Source organism: Ammospiza caudacuta, chromosome 23, assembly GCF_027887145.1.
Source record: "Ammospiza caudacuta isolate bAmmCau1 chromosome 23, bAmmCau1.pri, whole genome shotgun sequence".
NCBI classification, from domain to species: Eukaryota; Metazoa; Chordata; class Aves; order Passeriformes; family Passerellidae; genus Ammospiza; species Ammospiza caudacuta.
The window spans coordinates 9,077,453-9,097,197 of NC_080615.1; the positions used below are offsets into that span (position 1 = coordinate 9,077,453).

Here is a 19,745-nt window from a genome sequence, read left to right on the forward strand (position 1 = left end):
TCTGGGAAAGGCCTGGAAGAACTAGTCCACAAATGAAAAAGTTGTTCCATGTGAGGAATAATTCTTCCTCTCACCTCCTCCTCCATGTCTCTCGCTTGTCTGTGTGAGTCACTGTAGTGAAATGGAGCAGCAATGAAGCGGGAGATCAAGCATTACTCTAAACTTCTGTCTGTGCCAAAAATACCCAACTGACAACAGCAATGGTGGTCTGGTTTTAGAAGAGATTAATTTTTTGGTTTTTTTTCTTTTTTGCTTCTGCAGAGGTGTGAGTTCTGCCAGAAGTCAGGCGCCACAGTAGGCTGCTGCCTCACTTCCTGCACCAGTAACTATCATTTCATGTGCTCACGAGTCAAGAACTGTGTCTTTCTGGATGATAAGAAAGTTTATTGCCAGAGGCATCGCGACTTGATCAAAGGAGAGGTAAGATTCTTCTTTCACTCTGCCTCGCTCTCTGAAGGTGGGGTTAGCCTGTAACTATGAGCACTTTTTAGAAGTTTATGTTCAATGTGTTTCTTGCTAACAAGGACTGGACCGCATTGCTCTTAAAAAGAAGCCAGTAATACAAGTGGCCTGGGGAAGTTTGGCAAGTTTGGTGCTGTGTGGTAGTTCAAAAACCAAAAGACCAAAATAAGGTTCAAGTAGGACAAACTATATAGCATGCGTGTGGTGGTTCCTTTAATTAACAAGTAGTTTTGTTGGTTCTTGTTCCAGGTGGTTCCTGAGAATGGGTTTGAAGTTCTTAGGAGAGTTTTTGTGGACTTTGAAGGGATCAGTTTGAGAAGAAAATTTCTTAGTGGCTTGGAACCAGAGAACATCCACATGATGATTGGTATGATCTAGTCTTTGGATGCTTGATCCACCTTTGGTGCTGGAATCAGGTTCACAGATATGTTCCTCTCTCTGCTCAGGTTCAATGACAATAGACTGCTTAGGAATTCTGAATGACCTCTCAGACTGTGAAGATAAGTTGTTTCCCATCGGCTATCAGTGAGTATAAGCTGTTTCAAGACTCAGTGTCTTTCAGTATATTTCAAGTCAAGCAAGCACTGAGGTAACATATGGGAAAATTGTCTGTAGTTTTTCCTTCACTGTTGAGGAATCTCTGATTAAGGGTGTGCAATGTGTTCTGCCGGGAGGGCTTTGGCCAATGTAGTTTTGAGAAATGGAGAATTTAAAGCAGAAATAAGGTTTACTGAGCTGTTGAGTAAATTGATTTGTTTGAATTATCTTCCAGGTGCTCCAGGGTGTACTGGAGCACAACAGATGCCAGGAAGCGCTGTGTGTATACCTGCAAGATCATGGAGTGCCGACCTCCAGTCGTGGAACCTGACATCAACAGCACTGTAGAGCATGATGATAATAGAACAATTGCCCATAGCCCAGTTCCCCTTACAGGTAATCTTTTAAGGACTTCATAGAAGTATATTCTCTGTATGGTTTTGCCATAGTGCATCTCTTAAACCAAATCTCTTAAATTTGGGCTAGAATCCAATTCAGGCTTCCATGTTACAGCATCTCAAGACTTTAAGCTCCTGGATATACTGCTTTGAAAACTTGAGCCAAACAAACACTGCTGCAGGGATGGATTCTAGTCTACAACTCAGGGAATCTTCTACTGATCTAAAACTTCAGACTGCGTTTGGTCTGTGATATGGGTTTTATTCAATACAATGTTGAAGAGTTATATTGTGGTTCTGTGTTTCCAAATTACTTACTTGTATCCAGGGTAAAGCTGTGAAAGGTTTTTAAAATGTTTCTAGTCGTTGTCATTGTTAACATAGAATCTTAAACTCTATAAATATATAGTGGAATTTCATGTGTAAGATGACCAATTGCTACAAATATTTGAAAGTGTTCTTACAAGAAGAAAGCAGACATTATCTGATGTCAGATCTTTGACTTTGTGTTTATTTAACAAATACCCTGATTCTCCAAGTGGAACGTGATAGTAATATATACTTTATCAGATCGTAGCTTTTAGGGCTCAGTGATGGCTTATACTGTTGTTTCCCTTTTGTACAACAACAGAAATTCTACCGAAAGACACCCGAAATACACCTGAGATTGTAAACCCACCGTCACCAGATCGTCCCTTGCATTCTCAGACCTCTAGTTCCTGTTACTATCCAGTGGTCTCAAAGGGTCCCAGGATCAGAGTGCCGAGTTACCCCTACGCACAGAGGTCTCCTGGATCGCGGCCGTTACCCTCTGCAGGTATTTCTGCTGCTGCTGATTTTGATTGAGGTTTATTGTGGTAATATTTTCGGTTTAGTTCCTGTCTTTCTTGGCTTCTTTCAGAATGAGGTGTTCAGTTTACTGTTTCTAGAGAAAGCAGTGAAATGGCAATAGATTGAGGAGGGGAAGTTCTAACAATTCACAGTAGAGATGGCCTGCAGAGAAATGTACAACTAAAACAAACATTCCGTTGGGATGAAGAAGAGGCAGGATTTGCACCATATAGTAGTAGTGAGCCCAAAACATTGTAGTACCAGTTAGGGACTTAATATCTCAGTATTTTTCCAGAGAGAATCAGAAATCTGGTGTTGTAATTCAGCAGTTTCTGACTAGCGTTTTCTTCAAACTGATGTTGAAAATTCACATCTGAAGTTGAGATACCAAACCCTAAAATACAAGCTTGCTGAATTCTGGTTGAAGGTATCAGGTTTTTAACATCTATCTAAAGTATAAACACTGTGTGTTGGTGTTGTTTGTGAAAAGGTTTTGCTGGGCTTTAATTTCTAGTGTTTTTTCTGAAGGAATTGGATGTGCATTCCTTGTGAAGATTTAAGATCACCTGACAGTCTCTCTTGCCTTTGTTTCTTAGGAAGTCCTACCCCAGTGACCCATGAAATAGTGACAGTGGGAGATCCTTTGCTGTCCTCAGGACTGAAGAGCATTGGTTCTCGGAGACACAGCACCTCCTCTCTGTCACAGCAACAATCAAAACTCCGGATGATTTCCCCTACACGAGCTGGGAACACTTACTCCAGGCACAGTGTGTCTTCAGTTTCCAGCACGGGGGCTTCTTCAGAATATGAACCTACTGTCAAAAGTAGTGACCGCTTTGTGGGGTCAGTAAGCACAGGCCCTCCAAGTGCTCCAGTTCAAAGTTGCTCTACCAGTTCAGGCTCCCAGAAAACAGTGGCTACAACTGGAAATAAAACTTACCAGCTGAATGCATCTCAGTCTACAGAAGGGAAACATTCCAGCAGTTCAGATTTAGTAGCCAAAGGTGCACCTTCTAAGGGAGAGAAAATCAAAGCCTCAAAGGACCCAGATTATTTGTCTCATACTTTTGTTTCTGGAGGAAGCGCCAAAGTGTCTACTCAGCCAGCCAGTTCATCAGCCATGGAAATGAATAAAATAGGAACCTTTCAAGAGTGTTCAGGATCATTTTCTTCCAAAGAAGCAATACTGTTTCCACCTTTGCATCAGAGGGGCCCAAGGAAAGACAGAGATCAGCACATGGAACCTTTACAGCCAGAGAAAACAACTGCGGTTGATGAGATGGATGCAAAAACCTTGAAGGCTGCTGGAGTAAACAATAGATCTCCTGCAGCAAGTGAGCAGGTAGTTACTGCCCCCAGAGATAAACGTCACAAAGGCAAAAAGTTAATGAAAGACAGTTTTAAAGAAAAGCATTCCCTGAAATCTCTTACAGAGACAAGTCAGGCAGTGGGCAGTGATGAACTGAAAGCAGACTTTGGCAATCAGGGTTTGGCAACTGAACAAGTTAGTCAGAGGTTATGTAATAATATTCCTGCTGAAAAAGCTGGTGATAAGTCTCCATCTTCACAAGGGCCATCTAAAGGGACTGCAGTGCAGGCTGAAGCAGCCCTTAAGGAATCACAGGCACCCAGGAAACGCACTGTTAAAGTTACTCTGACTCCTCTCAAAATGGAAAGTGAAAACCAGTCTAAAAATGCACAGCAGGAAAGTGATGCTGAAACTCAGTCTGCAGGGGCAGACCTGGCTGCTTTGGCAGAGCCATCCTCAGCTTCAGAAAGCCCAGAAGAGAACCCTGTAATTCAGGGAAGTCCAAATGAACCACCAACACAGGAATCTCAGAATAACACATATGAAAATTTGGCCATTCAAGATAACAGCTTGATGCTCCAGGAGGGTGCTAAGGCTCAAGAAGAAGGCTCATACAAGCGGAGGTATCCAAGGAGAAGTGCTCGGGCCAGATCCAATATGTTCTTTGGATTGACTCCTCTGTATGGTGTGAGGTCCTATGGAGAGGAAGACATTCCCTTCTACAGTAACTCAACGGGCAAGAAGCGAGGGAAGCGGTCGGCAGAAGGACAGGTGGATGGAGCAGATGATTTGAGCACATCAGATGAGGACGACTTATACTACTACAATTTCACAAGGACTGTGGTTTCCTCAAACACAGAGGAGAGGCTCGCATCCCATAGCTTATTCAGGGAGGAGGAGCAGTGTGATCTTCCAAAAATCTCACAGCTCGACGGTGTGGATGATGGAACTGAAAGTGATACAAGTGTCACAGCAACAACCAGAAAAGTCAGCCAAGTAACTAAAAGGAGTGGCAAAGAGAACGGGACAGAGAACTTAAAGCTGGACAGAACTGAAGAAGCTGGTGAGAAAGTCACCAAGAGCTCCACCGTCCACAAGACCGACCCCAAGATTGATAACTGCCACCCTGTGAGCAGGGTTAAAGCTCAGGGTCAGGACTCTCTGGAAGTGCAGCTGAGCTCGTTGGAAACGGGCCGCAGGGCTCATGCAGGCGCACCTGCTGACAAGAATTTGCTGGACACTTTCAACACAGAACTTCTGAAATCCGACTCTGACAATAACAACAGTGATGACTGTGGGAACATACTCCCTTCTGACATCATGGACTTTGTGCTGAAGAACACACCATCTATGCAGGCCTTGGGAGAAAGTCCGGAGTCCTCGTCATCTGAACTCCTGACGCTTGGAGAAGGTTTAGGTCTTGACAGCAACCGTGGCAAGGATATGGGTTTGTTTGAGGTGTTCTCCCAGCAGCTACCCACCACTGAACCAGTGGACAGCAGTGTCTCTTCCTCCATTTCTGCAGAGGAGCAATTTGAATTGCCACTGGAGCTTCCTTCTGATCTCTCTGTTCTGACCACTCGCAGCCCTACGGTGCCCAGCCAAAATCACAACAGGCTTGCCGTCATTTCAGAGTCTTCACTTCCCTCCTCGGGAGAGAGGTCGATGCTTGCCTTGCCTTCCACAGAGTCTGGGGAGAAGAGAGTGACAGTCACAGAAAAACCTGCCTCTGGAGAAGGTGACACAGCTCTCCTGAGTCCAGGGGTAGACCCAAGCCCCGAAGGACACATGACTCCTGATCACTTCATCCAGGGTCACATAGATGCAGAGCACATAGCCAGCCCAGCCTGTGGCCCTGTCGAGCAAGGACATGGCAGCAACCAAGATTTAACAAGAAACAGCGGGACTCCGGGGATCCAGGTGCCGGTATCACCCACTGTTCCGCTCCAGAGCCAGAAGTATGTGCCAAACTCCACTGACAGTCCTGGGCCCTCGCAAATCTCCAACGCTGCGGTGCAGACAACTCCACCCCACCTCAAGCCAGCCGCAGAAAAACTTCTGGTAGTTAATCAAAACATGCAGCCCCTGTACGTCCTCCAAACTCTTCCCAATGGTGTCACACAAAAGATACAGTTAACACCTTCTGTTAGTTCTGCACAGAGTGTGATGGAAAGCAACACTTCAGTGCTGGGGCCCATGGGGAGTGGGCTCACGCTGACCACAGGACTGAATCCGAGCTTGCCTCCATCTCAGTCATTATTCCCTCCCACGAGCAAGGGTATACTGCCCATGTCCCATCACCAGCATATACATCCCTTCTCCACGCCTGCTCAGACAGGCTTCCCACCAAACATCAGCAGTCCTTCACCAGGTCTTCTAATTGGGGTGCAGCCACCCCCTGATCCTCAGCTCTTAGTGTCTGAAGCTAGTCAGAGGACAGACCTTGGTACTGCTGCTTCTACACCAGCTGCTGCCCTGGGCAAGAAACGGCCCATATCTCGTCTGCAGTCACGGAAGAACAAGAAGTTGGCTCCTTCTGGAACCCCTTCTGCTATAGCTCCTTCTGATATGGTCTCCAACATGACCTTAATTAATTTTGCTCCTTCCCAGATTTCTAACCACCCCCTGGACTTGGGAACCATTGCAAATTCAACATCCCATAGAACCGTTCCCAATATTATCAAAAGGTCAAAGTCTGGAGTCATGTATTTCGAGCAAACATCTTTGCTCCCACAAGGTGGGACCACTACTACTGCAGTCAGCACATCTCCCAGCATTATTGGTGCAGATGCCAGTCACCTCCCAGCAGGGCCTGTATCAGGCCTAACGTCGAGTTCCTCAGTGCTGAATGTTGTATCCATGCAGGCCACAGCAGCCCCTAGTACTGGTGGGTCAGTTCCTGGTCACGTTTTGGGACAAAGTTCAGTAACGTTAACAAGCCCTGGATTATTGGGGGACCTTGGTTCAATAAGCAACCTCCTGATCAAAGCTAGTCAGCAAAGCCTTGGTCTTCAGGAGCAGCATATGACTTTACCACCAAGTTCTGGGATGTTTTCGCAACTGGGAGCATCTCAGACTCCGTCTACGGCAGCCATGACAGCTGCATCAAGCATTTGTGTTCTACCCTCAGCACAGACAATGGGCATGACAGTCGCTCCGTCGACTGCTGACCCAGAAGGCTCCTACCAGCTTCAGCACATGTCACAGCTTTTAGCCAGCAAAACCGGGGTTGCATCCTCCCAGCTGGACCTTAGCACAGTTCCAGCAACCACGCAGTTGTCAAGCTTTCCACAGCTGGTCGATGTTCCGAACAATACCGGACTCGAACAAAGCAAGGCTTCCTCATCAGTGATGCATGCCAGCTCAGCGTCTCCAGGGGGCTCCCCATCACCTGGGCAGCAGTCTGCAAGTAGCTCTGTGCTGGGTGCCACAAAAATGAAGCCAAAAGTCAAACGAATCCAGCCGTTATTAGACAAAGGGAATGGAAAGAAGCACAAAACCTCTCATGCATGGGCTGGATCTTCTGAAGCTCACGTTCCCGAAAAAGGGGCTGGTGCTGTACCCCCGGTCTCGGTTACAGGGTAAGAGGAGAGTTTGATTTTGCTCATCCCTGAGGTTTTGTAACAGTATGAGAGAATCTTGCACTAGTTTCTCCAGCAAGTTGTGCAAGTCAAGGCAAATTGTGAAGTGCAACTTTTGATTCTGATGTGGAGCTGGAAGCGTGATCTGGTTCTCTGTATCTTACAAGCTGTTGTTGTTAGTTTTGTAATTCTGCAGAACTGCCAAATCTGTGTTGGCAACTCCCAATGGATACATTCCTGCTTTCCAGTCTCATTTATGGCACACATGGGTTGGCAGATACATTGAATGTTCCCAAATCTTTTTCTTCCAGGACTCCTGCTGTGAAGGCAGATGCGCAGGATGCAGCCAGTGTAGATCAGCCATTGCAGAAGCCACATGGGCAGTCTGCAGGGTAAGGGTTGAACAGACCTTTCTGTGTGGTTCTGCTCGCTGGCACTGAAGGACATTTGTTTGGAGAATGCAGGAAGTCTGGCATTCCTAGTTAAAATGCCTGGGGAGCTTTCAGTGGGGAATGTACAGTCACAATTTGATGCAATATGGAATCATTTTGCATTAAGCTGCATGTAGTTCTGGGAAGCTCAGTGCCTGCTGAGGAGATGCTCATTCAGCGGTGTCTGATTGTGTGTTGGCCTGCACCTTAATCCTGAGTGGGGCTGACACCAAGAGCGGGTCACAGGCTGTGTGGAATTAGGCTGCTGCCCACAGACTGACACAGGCTGCAAGCAGAAATGCTACTGAGTAGAATCTTTTTGTTTGTTCATTTCCAACTGAATTGATGTCAGAACATTTGATCTGGAAAAAGATTCTTGCATCTGTCTAAGACTGCTGCTCAGGGTTGTTGAGGAAATGAGGCAGGTTGTTAGCTGTTTTTCTCCATGTTCTCCTCCTTCTCTCCCAAGGCAACCAGCTGTTGTCCCAGAATCTCAATCAACACAGAACTCAATAAATGAGCAAGAAAATGCAGGTATGTCACTTCTTCAAAAACACCTAGTCTCAGAATTCTTCAGGACTGGGAAAGTGGTGTTTGAAGATCTGATTTTTGTGTTTGTCATTCTGTCAGGAAAAGGGTCAGAGCTATTAGTTTGTGTTACCCTTGCTATAAGGGGAGGAAAGGTTTGTTTGCTATTTGTAGATCTTGGACAAATAGTTTTGTCTCTGTTTTTAGTTTGTGAGAATTTCAGCACTTGAGATTTCACACTCTTACTGCAACACTCTAGAATTTTTTTCTTGGCTGGATTTGCTGGTGAAAAGGCAAGTCAGTAAGTTATTTTCAATCATGGAACACCAGGTGTAAAAACCATTCTTTCCAGTTCCCATCTTCATGCTGGCTTCTGTCTTTTCTAGGCTCAAAAGCTCTCGAGGAAGAAGAGGGCACTTTCAGCTCCCCGCTTATGTTTTGGCTTCAGCAAGAACAAAAGAGAAAAGAGTGTCTTGGTGAGAAGAAGCCAAAAAAAGGTTTGGTTTTTGAGATCTCTAGTGATGATGGTTTTCAGATCTGCGCAGAAAGCATTGAAGGTGAGAACTGCACAGTGTTGGTTTTAGCTGTCCTTACTAGAAGTAAAATTATTACTTCTGAGGACCTCTTATTTGCTTTATTTATAGATTTTAAAAAAGAGAAAGAGAAATCTCTTGGTTTACAGCCCTAGAACAATCCTAGTTCCTGATAATGTCTGGATTTTATTATTTATTTTGCAATATAATATATTCAGTGACCTATTATATATATCACTGACCCATTTTGTTTTATCAGTTGACCAATGATGTTGAATTGTAGTTTGTCAAGAAACAGGCAGTGTGGATCACACAGTGGAGTGTGTTGGGTGTCCAGACTTTTCCTCCAGACCAATTGCTGAACACCCTGCCTTATGCCAATATGAATTTGCAAGAGAATGAAAGCAATTAGATCCAAGGATCTTAATTTATGGCCTGTGGAAAGTTGGAAACTTCATATTCTCCAATTAGTTTATTTAAATATGAGTATCCCAGTGCTTGGATACCCTGTGACCATTTGTCATCTGTGTGTGTGCTGCAGATGCCTGGAAGTCTCTGACTGACAAGGTGCAAGAGGCCCGTTCAAACGCCCGCCTGAAGCAGCTGTCCTTTGCAGGTAACAGCCTGTGCTGAACATAGGAGAGCAAACAGATCTTTCTGTGAGGGTCTTAGACTCTCAATAGTTCCAGTTAGCCTGCTGCAGGCTTTGTGGAGGGTAATTTCTTCCCAATGGAAGGATTAGAAACTCTCACATAGAATGCAATAGCTAATACAGTGCTGCTGTGACAGCTGTGTGGTGTCCCAGCTCTTTATGACAAGCTGCTGTATCTTCCTGCTCCAAGTCTGCAGTGATAATTAGTTTTTGTTGTGCTCTACTTCTTGTTCCAGGTGTGAACGGTTTGAGGATGTTGGGGATTATCCATGATACTGTTGTGTTCCTGATAGAGCAACTGTATGGAGCAAAGCACTGCCACAACTACAAGTTCAGATTTCACAAGCCAGAGGAGGCTAATGAACCTCCTTTGAACCCGCATGGCTCTGCTCGGGCTGAAGTCCACCTGAGGCAAGTGTGAGCCTTGTCAGTATTGGGGTTAACAGCCCTTTGGCTCCATAACTTATGCTGTGGCAGGGCAGGAGCAACAAACCTCTGCAGCACTAAAGCTCTCACATAAATGTTAAAAACTGGCACATGAAAATCAACCATTCAGCATCTTTGAATTCTGCACATTTTCCTGTGCCACTTTGTGGCCCCTTTGGTTTAACAAAGCTTTCCTAGCTGAGGCTGTTACTGGAGGTTCTCAGAACCTGCTGTGTCTGCCCTGATGCACTGGGCTTTAAGGGAGGGCAGAGTAGGGGAGGTGTGAGACAGTAAACACGTCAGACTGTTGTGGCAACCACGTTTATTTTCAGTCAGTAAACAAACTCCCTTTGGTCTCTTTAAATTGCAGGAAATCTGCATTTGATATGTTTAATTTCTTGGCGTCTAAACACCGACAGCCACCAGAATACAACCCAAATGATGAGGAAGAAGAAGAAGTGCAGCTGAAATCAGCTCGGTATGCATCAGGGCTTAAAGGTTCTAAGGGGAAAATAGTATTGGGATGTTAAAATGAGCAGATCACACTTCGTTAAGGGTTGTGTGCTTTGAGGGGTATTTAAACACTGAAAGCTGTCAAGCACTGCCAGATATAGAGGTAACTTCTGCAGTAACAAAAGAAGTGACAGCTGAGGGTGACTACCAGACTGGTCTGCCTTCAAATGCTTCTTTTCCTTACCAATGAAAACAATCTGATGAGAATTTGAGGAGGAAAGAAAGGAAATTATCTTTTAGATATATATATATATGAAAACACTGCATTTATTTTGATTGTATTATCTGAAGGCTGCAGTGTCTAAATTGTACAGTGTATAAATTACTCCACCTTGGAAAGTGCCCCAGATAATACATGGCACAGAGTCTCGTATACAGGTCATCACTTAGCTGTGCCTCTTTGTTCCAGGAGGGCAACCAGTATGGATCTGCCAATGCCCATGCGCTTCCGGCACTTGAAGAAGACCTCCAAGGAGGCAGTTGGTGTCTACAGGTATGTTTTTGCTCTGGTACCATTGTCCATAGGATAGGGGAAGGTGGAAACTGGAAACCTGCTGTGAAGCCAGACTGCAAAACTGAGGGGAAAAGAAGGCTTGAGATTTTTTTCCCTCTTCCTTCTCTCTGCCCAAGTTTTGTATTTGAAAAGTAATCCTCAGCACAGACCACTTGCTCCTTGCTGGCTTTACCTTGGCAATAGCTCAGATGTAGGCAGAGTGACCTGGTTGTGGTCTTGTTAGTGTTCCCTTAGAGAAGGATTAACAGTACAACAGTGGTCCTTGTCACAGCCTGTTTTTTGCAGCCTTTGCAATCTGACATTCTTGAGCTTTGCTTGTCTCATTTGAAATAATTAGCTTTTCTTACTGCATTTTAGGTCTCCTATCCACGGCCGGGGTCTGTTCTGCAAAAGGAACATCGATGCAGGTGAGATGGTGATCGAATATTCAGGCAATGTCATTCGCTCCATCCTCACTGACAAACGAGAGAAATACTACGACAGTAAGGTGAGTTTTGGGCTTTTGCAGATGTTCTTAAAGAGTTTGGGAGAGCTAAAAAGTGGCTGTGAAGGTAGGACAGGCCTATATAAAAATTCTGTTGGGGACATCCCAAATTGTGTTTACTGATTTCTTGGGTTATTTTCATTCTAGCTGGAGCTTAAGAGGCTGGAGCTTTAGAGGCGCTTCTCTTTCCCTTCTGTGGTCTGGGATTAGTTGCAGTGAATGTGGGGATGAAATGATTCAGGCAGGAGTGTGTCAGGCCCAGTGGATGGTGGCTGCAGACGCTCCCTCAGAGCTGGACTGTCTGCTGGGGCGGCTGTGCTGGGCTGCCCTGCCTGCACTAATCCTCCCCTGTCCTCCCTGCACAGGGCATCGGGTGCTACATGTTCCGCATTGATGACTCCGAGGTGGTGGATGCCACCATGCACGGGAACGCAGCCCGCTTCATCAACCACTCCTGCGAGCCCAACTGCTACTCCCGGGTCATCAACATCGATGGCCAGAAACACATTGTCATCTTTGCCATGCGCAAAATCTACCGAGGGGAAGAGCTCACTTATGACTATAAGTTCCCCATTGAAGACGCCAGCAACAAACTGCCCTGTAACTGCGGTGCCAAGAAGTGCAGGAAGTTTTTAAACTAGAACTTCCATCAGCTGCAAGTGAGCCCTGCAGGGCCTGGGGTGAACCAAAGCTTGGAGTGAGCCCCTTCCCGGCCACTGGGATGGGACAGAGAGGCCAGAAGCAGGAGTGAAGATGGACTGGGCTCAGGGACCTGAGACTGGCGGCTGTGTTTGTCCGAGTCCACATCTTCATGTCTCGCATGTGCACACTCACCCTTGTGAGAGACATGGGCGGCTGGAGAAGATCAGCATGGTTATGTTTTTGCTATTCTCATTTCCCCCCGCCCCCATATTTGTTTCTCAGCATGGGGCTAATGAGTGGGAGAGGAGAGGGGAGGTCACCCCAGGCCCAGGCACAGGGCAGCAGTCATGGGTCGTGTCCCTCTCCGTCTCCTGGCCAGAGCTCTCCTTCCTACGGCTGAGTCAGTGGTTGGGTAGTGCAGTATTTGAGCTTGCCTCCTGGGGAGAAGGTCTGTGCCTTGCCAGCGGCCCCCAGGGACTGCATGTCTGCAAAACACTATGTGGGAGTAGGTGTGCAGGGGGCTGGCTTGGCTGCTCCTGAGGAGAGCAGGAAAGAGCAGCCCACAACTAGACACCAGAAGAGTTTGGCTGACATATTGCTCTGAAATCCCTGCCTGAGAGCAGGGGAACTCCTGGTGTTCTTTGGCAAGGAGGGCTTGTGCCAACAGTTGGGGCACTGTAAATCTTTGCTAGCAAAGGCTCCAGTTCACCAGCACTCCCTCTGGGCCATGTGGGAGGGAGGTAGTCCTCTGGGTCCTGTCTCCAGCGGCTGGGTTCCTCCTCTGTCCAGCGAGCTCCTGGCACAGCCAGCCAGCAGTGTCTCGAGGAACTGAGGTCTCTGGAGAGAGGAGGGAGTGCGAGCCAGCCTGGCCTTGGCCGCACACCGCTGTGGAGCAGGAGCTGGGAAGGACTGGTGTGAAGGCACCCGCTCTGCTCTGCCCTGCCACAGTGTCCCAGGCCTTTGGGGGCAGGCAGGAGAGTGGCCCTGCAGCCTGTCATGGTCAGTCGTCTGGGTGTAGTCACGTTGTGTTCCCCAGAAAACACAGAAGGACACCAAAACGGAGCCAAAGTTCTCTGCAAAGGCAAGGCCAAGTGCCAGCTGGCCTCGCCCGCAGCATCCCGAAACGCATAGGAAACGCAGGAGGCATTGGCACAGTGGATGAGGAACCAGGCCAGCTCTGAGCAGGTTGAGGGACACCACTGTCCTGGTTGGAGCAGTGTGAGTCCTCCTCCCTGTGGGATCTGCCCTGTGCCTCGGAGCAAAACCAGAGAGAGACAAATGAGAGACCCAAGCCTGACAGTGACAACATTGGATTCTGCTCTGTTCTGTTTACAGTTTAGTATTTAAGGTTTTATAAATGTAAATATATTTTGTATATTTTTCTATGAGAAGCACTTCATAGGGGAAAGCACTTATGACGAGGCTTTTTACAGTGGTATTATCCTAATTTAAGAGAATCTCTTTTTAATGATTTTTTTATTTTCATAGGATGGTTCTAGGAAATACCTGGCTGGACACAGTCTGAGCCTTTCTCCAGTGGGGGGGTTGCTTTAGTTTTGTTTTCTACTCTTGTTCTGCCTTTTTGACTTTAGTAACTGTCTCCGGGAGGGTTGACTGGACCTTAAACTGTATTTGCCCATAAGGACGGGGCAGGAGGGAGAGCTGCCCAGCATGGTATGAGTTTTGCTCTGTGGGAGGACAGTGTGTGACTCAGGCAGATAGTTTGATTCTGCCTTGCCCGTGCTGGTATCCTGCAAGGGTTTAAAAAAGAAAAGCAAGACAGGATGAGACGTGACACTCAATACCTCTTTGCTGGGAGGCCAGTCTGAGACACACACCTCCTGCCACAGTCTGTCCTTCAAAGGCAGATGGGTTTTTCTGCGCAGAAGGGAAAGCAGAAAGCGCCCGAGCTTTTCTGAGCTTTCCTGGTGGTTAGGTTGCAGTTGTTACAGGAGCCAGCTCTTCCTGGAGCTGATGTATCCGAGGGCTGCTCTGTACCGGCACTGGCAGTCGGTGGGGAATGGACGGGGAGTGCCCGCTGACTCCCCAGGTCTCTCAGAGGGGCATCTCCCATCCACTCCTCTCTGGTCTTGAGACTTCTTCCTCTGCCCTGAGAAGGAACAGCAGCGCTCGGAGGTTCAGAACCTGCCGATTTCCTTTTGTTATTGCACTGTGTGAGGATAATTTGTTGGTAACTGTTGAAAGCAAAGTCACATTGAGGCTGCATTTGTTACTGAGATGATTTGATGCACTGACAGTTTGGGAACGCACATACTTTGAGGAGCCCAGAGAGTGCCCACCCGGGGGATCTGGGCCCCGTGGCCCGGAGCACGGCTGCTCTTGGCCCTTTTCCTTCCGTTTCTGACGCGGGGCGGGGGCATAGCCCTCGCCATGGCAAAGCCCCTGATTTATCCCAGAGCTCAGCTACGCTTTCTCACCCCGCGCTCCCCGATTTCCTGGCTGCAGGAGGAGGTTCCCCTGGGCAGCGCTGCCCGGAGCCGCCCCGCGTGGGGAGGGGTGGGAAGGAGGGCGGAGGGGAGCGCTGTGCCTCGGGGGCCCGCAGAGCCGAGCGCCAGCCCCTCCTCCCCGGGCCAGCCGAGGCAGCGGTGCCCGCTTTGCTGCTATTCCCGTGTGGCCAGTGGAGCCGTCTGTCCCCGGGGCACCCCCGGGCCTGCCTGCCGCGCCCGGGCTGCCCAGGAGCACCCCGCTCCCCCTGTATGAATGTATATTTTATAAGGACTGACGCAGATCATGGTATCTGAAAATACTAAAAAAGGAACCTTAGGGCGTTTTGGGGTTTTTTTTGTACAAACCGACATGTTTTTTTTTTTAAGGAGAAGCGGGTCATTGCAAAGGGCTGGGTATCTTTTTTTTTCTGGTTTTCTTTCATTTCAAAGCAATACCAAGTTCTTCAGCAGGACGGTCTGTGCAGAATCATGCCATTCACCCATACACTGGTCCACTCTCAACACTTGCAAATTTTTTTATAACTATAAATACAATATATATAGGAACTAATATAGTAATGCACCGTGTAATGAAGCCTAGTTCAGTATCGGTTCATGGCTTTTAATTCTCTTTAACACTATAGATAAGGATTGTGTTACAGTTGCTCACAGCTCCAGGAAAGCCTTGCTGCTCACTCCCCGCTGGCAGCCAGGGCCAGAAGCTGGGAGCGGGTGGTTTGGCTTTTCCTGGCCCTTCTTGTTACAGTCAGTACTTGTACAACTTGGTTTCTTCCTTTCCTTCCTCTCGTTTTGGTTATGAATGTTGGGGTACCACCTACATATAGGGAAAAATGTGCTCTGTGCTTTCCTGGTATCTTTTTAACAAGGTACAGTAGCTTCGTCTATCGGCCGAGAACTATACTTGTGGTGTTTCTTTTATTGAACTTACAGTCTCTTTAGTAACTACAGATAGGTGAATAATTGTTTCAAAAAACAAAAAAAAAAAAAAAAGAAAAAAAAAAAAAAAGCTCTGCAAAGGCAAGGTTATGTTCTAGAAATACATTTCTTGACAACTTATCATGTATAACAAAAGTTTTTTTTCTTGTGTTCTTCCAATCTACTGGTTGTTTGGTTTTTTTGGTTTTTTGGCTTTGGTTTTTTGGGTTTTTTTTAAAAAAGAGGAAACGTGTCTAAAGTACATCAGTGTTAACTCCCTGCCACAGGGAAGAAGGAAATACTTTAATAGTTTAAAAAAATGCTGAAAGCTCTGCAAAAGACTGAATGTAAAAATAAAAAGTGTACATAGTTGTAAAAAAAAAAAAAAGGAGTTTTTAAACATGTTTATTTTCTATGCACTTTTTTTTATTTAAGTGATAGTTTAATTAATAAACATGTCAAGTTTATTGCTGCAGAGGGCTCTCTCCATTTCTTCTTGAGAACTGAGAAGCTGCTGCTTCTCCAGGACGCTCACAAGGGCTGGGAGCCCCTGGCCAGCGCCAAGGGCTGCCCGGGGTGTTCAGTGCGGAGCCCTCGGCCCCGGCTGTGCCCCTGACCTTGGCCGGGCGGTGGGGCCCCAGCCCAGGCTGCCATAGGACGAGGCAGGGTGAACATTAACTGGGCTGCGGCAGCCACAGCCGCAGTGACACAGCAGCATGGCCACAGCCAACGACAGGGCCGTCCTGCAGACCATCTTCAACCCCAGCACCCCTTTTGGGGATATCCCAGGGTTGGATGAGGAGGAGGAGGATGTCCAGGACGAGGGTGAGTGATGATGCATCAGGTTCTCCCTGGAATTGCCAGCAGGGTCCCCACAGGGAAAGCAGGTGGGCAGGGAAGGAGGCTCTGCAGGCTGGGAGCAGAGCCTGCTTGAGGATGGATGTCGGCACCCTGTCCTGTGTCTTCCCTTCTGGACAGGGAGTGCAGGGTGGCAGTGGGACGGGGCCCCGTGGGTCGTCCTGGTGCCTCCACTTCCCAGTTACGGTCTCCCGTTTGCACTGCAACAGTGGAAGCTTTTCCGTTGGAGCTGCTGGATCAAGTGCGGGAGCTGGAGCTGCAGGGCGTTTCTGCAGCTGAGTCAGGAGACATCAGCACGGCCCTGGAGCGGTTCAGCGAGGCCATTCGCCTGCTGCCCGAGCGCGCCTCGGGCTACAACAACCGGGCCCAGGCGCTGCGTTTGCGCGGAGACGTGGCAGGTGAGCGGCGCAGGTGAGCGGCGCAGGTGCGGGCGGTCTCCTGGAAGCCCCAGCCCCTACCGACGCCTGCCCTCGTTGCCAGGTGCCCTGCAGGACCTGGACGCTGCCATACGGCTGAGCCGCGGCCGCGGCCGTGCCGCCTGCCAGAGCTTCGTGCAGCGCGGCCTCATCCACCGGCTGCAGGCGCGGGACGAGGACGCCCGGCGGGACTTGGAGCGCGCAGCGCGCCTGGGCAGCGCCTTCGCCCGACAGCAGCTCGTGCTCCTCAACCCCTACTCTGCGCTCTGCAACCAAATGCTCTGCGAGATGCTCGGTCGGCTGCGCAACCCCGATGGGGCCGGGAGCGACTGAGACGGGCAGGAGATGGGCTGGGTAGAGCCGTGCTCCTGAGCTGGCCCAGGCAGACACGCCCAGAAAAGGTCCACCTCAGGTGCCAGAGCTCCCGTGCCTCCCTCTGGCTAACAGCCAGGGACGGGAAAGCACCAAAGCACCTTGCTGTGTGTGTCTCGCTGTGCTCAACCCCGAATAAAGCTCCCTCTGTTCCCAGCACCTGGGCTCTGCTCGTGGCATTGCAGGAGGCATTGTGGTGCGATTCCCAAGCGTGCACAGCCCCGGTGAGATGGGTGCCGCGGCGGGCGCAAGTCTGGGCCCTCTTCCTGCAGGGGGGAGATGGGAATCGCGGGGACGCGCACACCCCGTCCCGGCCGGGCAGCCCCGGCAAGCGGCGGCCCCGAGCCCGCGGCTGCGCGCGGCGATCGCGCTCGGGGAGGCGGCGACGGGGCCCGGCCAGAGGGACGAGCGCTCGCAGCCGCGCCGGGCCCGCCCCCGCGCCGCATGCACTGCCCTGCCCGCCGGGCCCGGGCGCAGAGCCGCACTGCAGACTGGGCTGCACACGGCAGCAGCAATGCTGCAGGTAAGGTGCGCCTGGGCCACATCCTCCGACCCTGCTGTGTGCTGGAACACCACGTCCCTGCTCTAGCTGCGTCTCCTAGCGCTGAGCACGGCTGATATAACATGGGGTGTGCCAGCGGCTGGCCGGGGGCTGCCCTTGCCCTCCTGCTGCTACCGCTGCTCAGCCTCCTGGCGCTCTGCTTGGCAGGTGAGGCTCTGGTGGGGTGCGGTGCATGACGCCCAGAGCAGGACCCCTGCCACAGCTCTGATGCGGGGGGGCTCTCTGGCAGCACTGGAGGAACTGGACCCCGCCACTGAGAGGCAGCCGCGAACAGTGTGCACCCTGCAGGAAGGGGAGAGTCGTATCTTCACCTGCTGGGTGCCCCGGCCAGCCCCCGGTGCCACGCTGGCCTGGTACCTCAACGGTCAGAAACAGGAAGTGAACCTCTCGACTGCAGACACTGCCAGCATCCTCACCTTCACTGGCCAGCGCTCCGACCACCAGCTCAACTGCTCCCTGACCATCCCGACCTCCAGTGAGAGCTACAACACCTCCATCCTTCTCAATGTGCAGTGTAAGGTCCGCGGTGCTGGCCTGCTCCAGACTGGGATGTGGGGAGGGTGTGTGGGGCTCCCATCCAGCCTGGGCAGGACCATAACCTGCATCCATCACAGCCATAGCAGGGCAGCATCTTGTCAGTCCTGTGCAAACGAGGTAGACAAGTGCTCCTGGACCCAGGCGAGACAAATCCTGCTCTCAGCTGTGTTGTCCCCATCCCTCCCCCCCATCTCACTGCCTGTTTTTTACCCAGATAAGCCAGAGATCCTCCAGGAAGGTGCCCACTACCAGCAGGTTGAGGGCACTGGCCTTCTCCTGGTGCTCTTTGTGCTGGTGCAAGCCAACCCACCTGCCAGCATCACCTGGATGGACAAGCATGGGCATGTGATGGCTAACACCTCCAAATTTCTCCTTCTGGGTGCCACGAGCTACCCAGGCCTGGCCAACCACTCACTCCACATCCATCTTAACTGCACAGCTGGAAACCTCTCCATCAGTGCAGCCAACAGTGTGGGCATCACCACTGCCTCCCTCCTGCCCACAGGTAACTGTTGAGGGGTGGGCATGGTGCAATGGCCCTGTGGAAGGGTGCTGATGGCTCTGCACTGCCGGTGCAGGTCTGCTGGATGCCCGTGTGGAGCTGCCTGTCCTGGGAGTTGCCATTGGAGCAGCCCTGGCCCTATCTGCCCTGCTCAGCCTGGGCTCCTGTGCTGCCTGCCTGGCATGTCGCTTGCCCGAGCTTATGCGAGGTCCGGGGCAAGCAGGACCCAGCCCACGGAGCCAGTGCTCCCAGTGCAGCAGCTGTGAGCCCCCGCAGCCCCAGGGCACACGTCTGCCCCGCCAGACTCAGTCCCTGCCACCCAACCTGCGCCTCGGTGACCTTGCACAGGAAGAGGGAGGTAAAACCCTGATGTGCCAGTGCAGCACATGTGGGGCTGCGGGTCTTGTCTGGGTGAAGGATAGATGTCCTGGCTCTTATTCCTTTGCTTCCCTGCAGCTTCCCCCAAGGATGCAGGAGCCAGTGCTAGGGGAGAAGAAAGTGCCCTGCTAGGACTGGAAAACTCCCTGGTCCGCAGCAAGCTTGGTAAGGGAGCAGGTGGGCAAGCAGCCCTAAAAATGTGCCGTGAGATGTGGAGCTCCGTGGCTGCCCCAACAGGCAATGAGTTCTTTGTCCTGCAGGTTTTATCCAGCTCCCAGTGTCTGGGCGCATCTACAAAGTGCCCAGCATGAGCAGTGATGAGATCTGGCTGTGAGCTGCAGCGTGGTGCCCGTGAGCCAGGGCTGTGCCAGAGCTGAGCAGCTGAGGGTGCCAGGAAGGCCGCGGTGGAAGTGGCAGCTGACCAGCCCCAGCTCTGTGCTGTGCAAGGCTTGGGAGCTGTGCCATCAGCCAAGGCATGGTTAAATGTAGTCCCTGAACTTTACTGATATTCTGTTATAATCAAAATGCATCAAAACCGTTTATAGCCAGGCTCCAGCACTGCAATTCCTCTCGGGGTAAAGCCAAGCACCAGCTTTGCTTTAGCAGGTTTGTGACTCCCTGCATGACCCTCTTTGCCCCTGTCCCTGCTGCTGTGGCAGACGGGTGGGAGGTCAGTGGAGCAGGGGCTGAGGAGACCCCAACAGCAATAAACTGAATTCAAGCATCTCTGTGGTGCCATACAGGTTATTTCTGCTTGACAGGAGCTAAGGGACTCTTCTCAAAAGGAAAGGGGGTTCAATAATAAGGAGCAGAGGAAATTCAAGGTCTCCAGGTCAGAGCTTGCAACACCCTGAGCAGATCTGAGCGTTGTGTTTGAATGTGGAATTTATTCCTGT

At 50.0% G+C, this 19,745-nt stretch overlaps 3 protein-coding genes across 3 annotated transcripts in view; all 3 read left to right on the plus strand.

Annotated features, from left to right (window-relative positions):
• Positions 1-15,699, plus strand: part of KMT2A (lysine methyltransferase 2A) — a 40,276-nt gene extending 24,577 nt beyond the window's left edge. The window contains exons 22-36 of the mRNA XM_058818986.1: positions 262-420; positions 712-829; positions 909-987; positions 1,235-1,395; positions 2,029-2,214; positions 2,825-7,118; positions 7,430-7,510; positions 8,019-8,083; positions 8,464-8,634; positions 9,152-9,226; positions 9,499-9,673; positions 10,059-10,166; positions 10,611-10,694; positions 11,073-11,202; positions 11,565-15,699. Of these exons, the coding sequence (XP_058674969.1) occupies positions 262-420; positions 712-829; positions 909-987; positions 1,235-1,395; positions 2,029-2,214; positions 2,825-7,118; positions 7,430-7,510; positions 8,019-8,083; positions 8,464-8,634; positions 9,152-9,226; positions 9,499-9,673; positions 10,059-10,166; positions 10,611-10,694; positions 11,073-11,202; positions 11,565-11,840 (6,162 nt within the window). The 3' untranslated portion in view covers positions 11,841-15,699. The remainder of the gene's footprint in view (positions 1-261; positions 421-711; positions 830-908; positions 988-1,234; positions 1,396-2,028; positions 2,215-2,824; positions 7,119-7,429; positions 7,511-8,018; positions 8,084-8,463; positions 8,635-9,151; positions 9,227-9,498; positions 9,674-10,058; positions 10,167-10,610; positions 10,695-11,072; positions 11,203-11,564) is intronic.
• A 197-nt stretch (positions 15,700-15,896) lies between these two features.
• On the plus strand, positions 15,897-17,029 carry TTC36 (tetratricopeptide repeat domain 36). The gene is made up of 3 exons (XM_058819175.1): positions 15,897-16,049; positions 16,292-16,480; positions 16,563-17,029. The coding sequence occupies exons 1-3, from the start codon at positions 15,941-15,943 to the stop codon at positions 16,829-16,831; spliced, it is 567 nt and encodes a 188-aa protein (XP_058675158.1). The 5' UTR covers positions 15,897-15,940; the 3' UTR covers positions 16,832-17,029.
• A 465-nt stretch (positions 17,030-17,494) lies between these two features.
• TMEM25 (transmembrane protein 25) lies at positions 17,495-19,183 on the plus strand. Its single transcript, XM_058819181.1, has 6 exons — positions 17,495-17,579; positions 17,662-17,946; positions 18,184-18,474; positions 18,548-18,829; positions 18,928-19,014; positions 19,110-19,183. Exons 1-6 carry the CDS (start codon positions 17,495-17,497, stop codon positions 19,181-19,183), a joined length of 1,104 nt encoding a protein of 367 aa, XP_058675164.1.
• The last annotated feature ends 562 nt before the right edge of the window (positions 19,184-19,745 follow it).

What these genes read in the sequence shown, in the direction of transcription:
- TMEM25 (XM_058819181.1), top strand. Translation starts at nt 17,495, where the DNA reads ATGGGGTGTGCCAGCGGCTGGCCGGGGGCTGCCCTTGCCCTCCTGCTG. An exon ending in CCTGGCGCTCTGCTTGGCAG is followed by an intron (nt 17,580 to 17,661) that starts GTGAGGCTCTGG and finishes GCTCTCTGGCAG; the next exon opens with CACTGGAGGAACTGGACCCC. An exon ending in CCTGGTCCGCAGCAAGCTTG is followed by an intron (nt 19,015 to 19,109) that starts GTAAGGGAGCAG and finishes TTTGTCCTGCAG; the next exon opens with GTTTTATCCAGCTCCCAGTG.
- TTC36 (XM_058819175.1), top strand. Translation starts at nt 15,941, where the DNA reads ATGGCCACAGCCAACGACAGGGCCGTCCTGCAGACCATCTTCAACCCC. An exon ending in GGAGGATGTCCAGGACGAGG is followed by an intron (nt 16,050 to 16,291) that starts GTGAGTGATGAT and finishes GCACTGCAACAG; the next exon opens with TGGAAGCTTTTCCGTTGGAG. An exon ending in TTTGCGCGGAGACGTGGCAG is followed by an intron (nt 16,481 to 16,562) that starts GTGAGCGGCGCA and finishes CCTCGTTGCCAG; the next exon opens with GTGCCCTGCAGGACCTGGAC.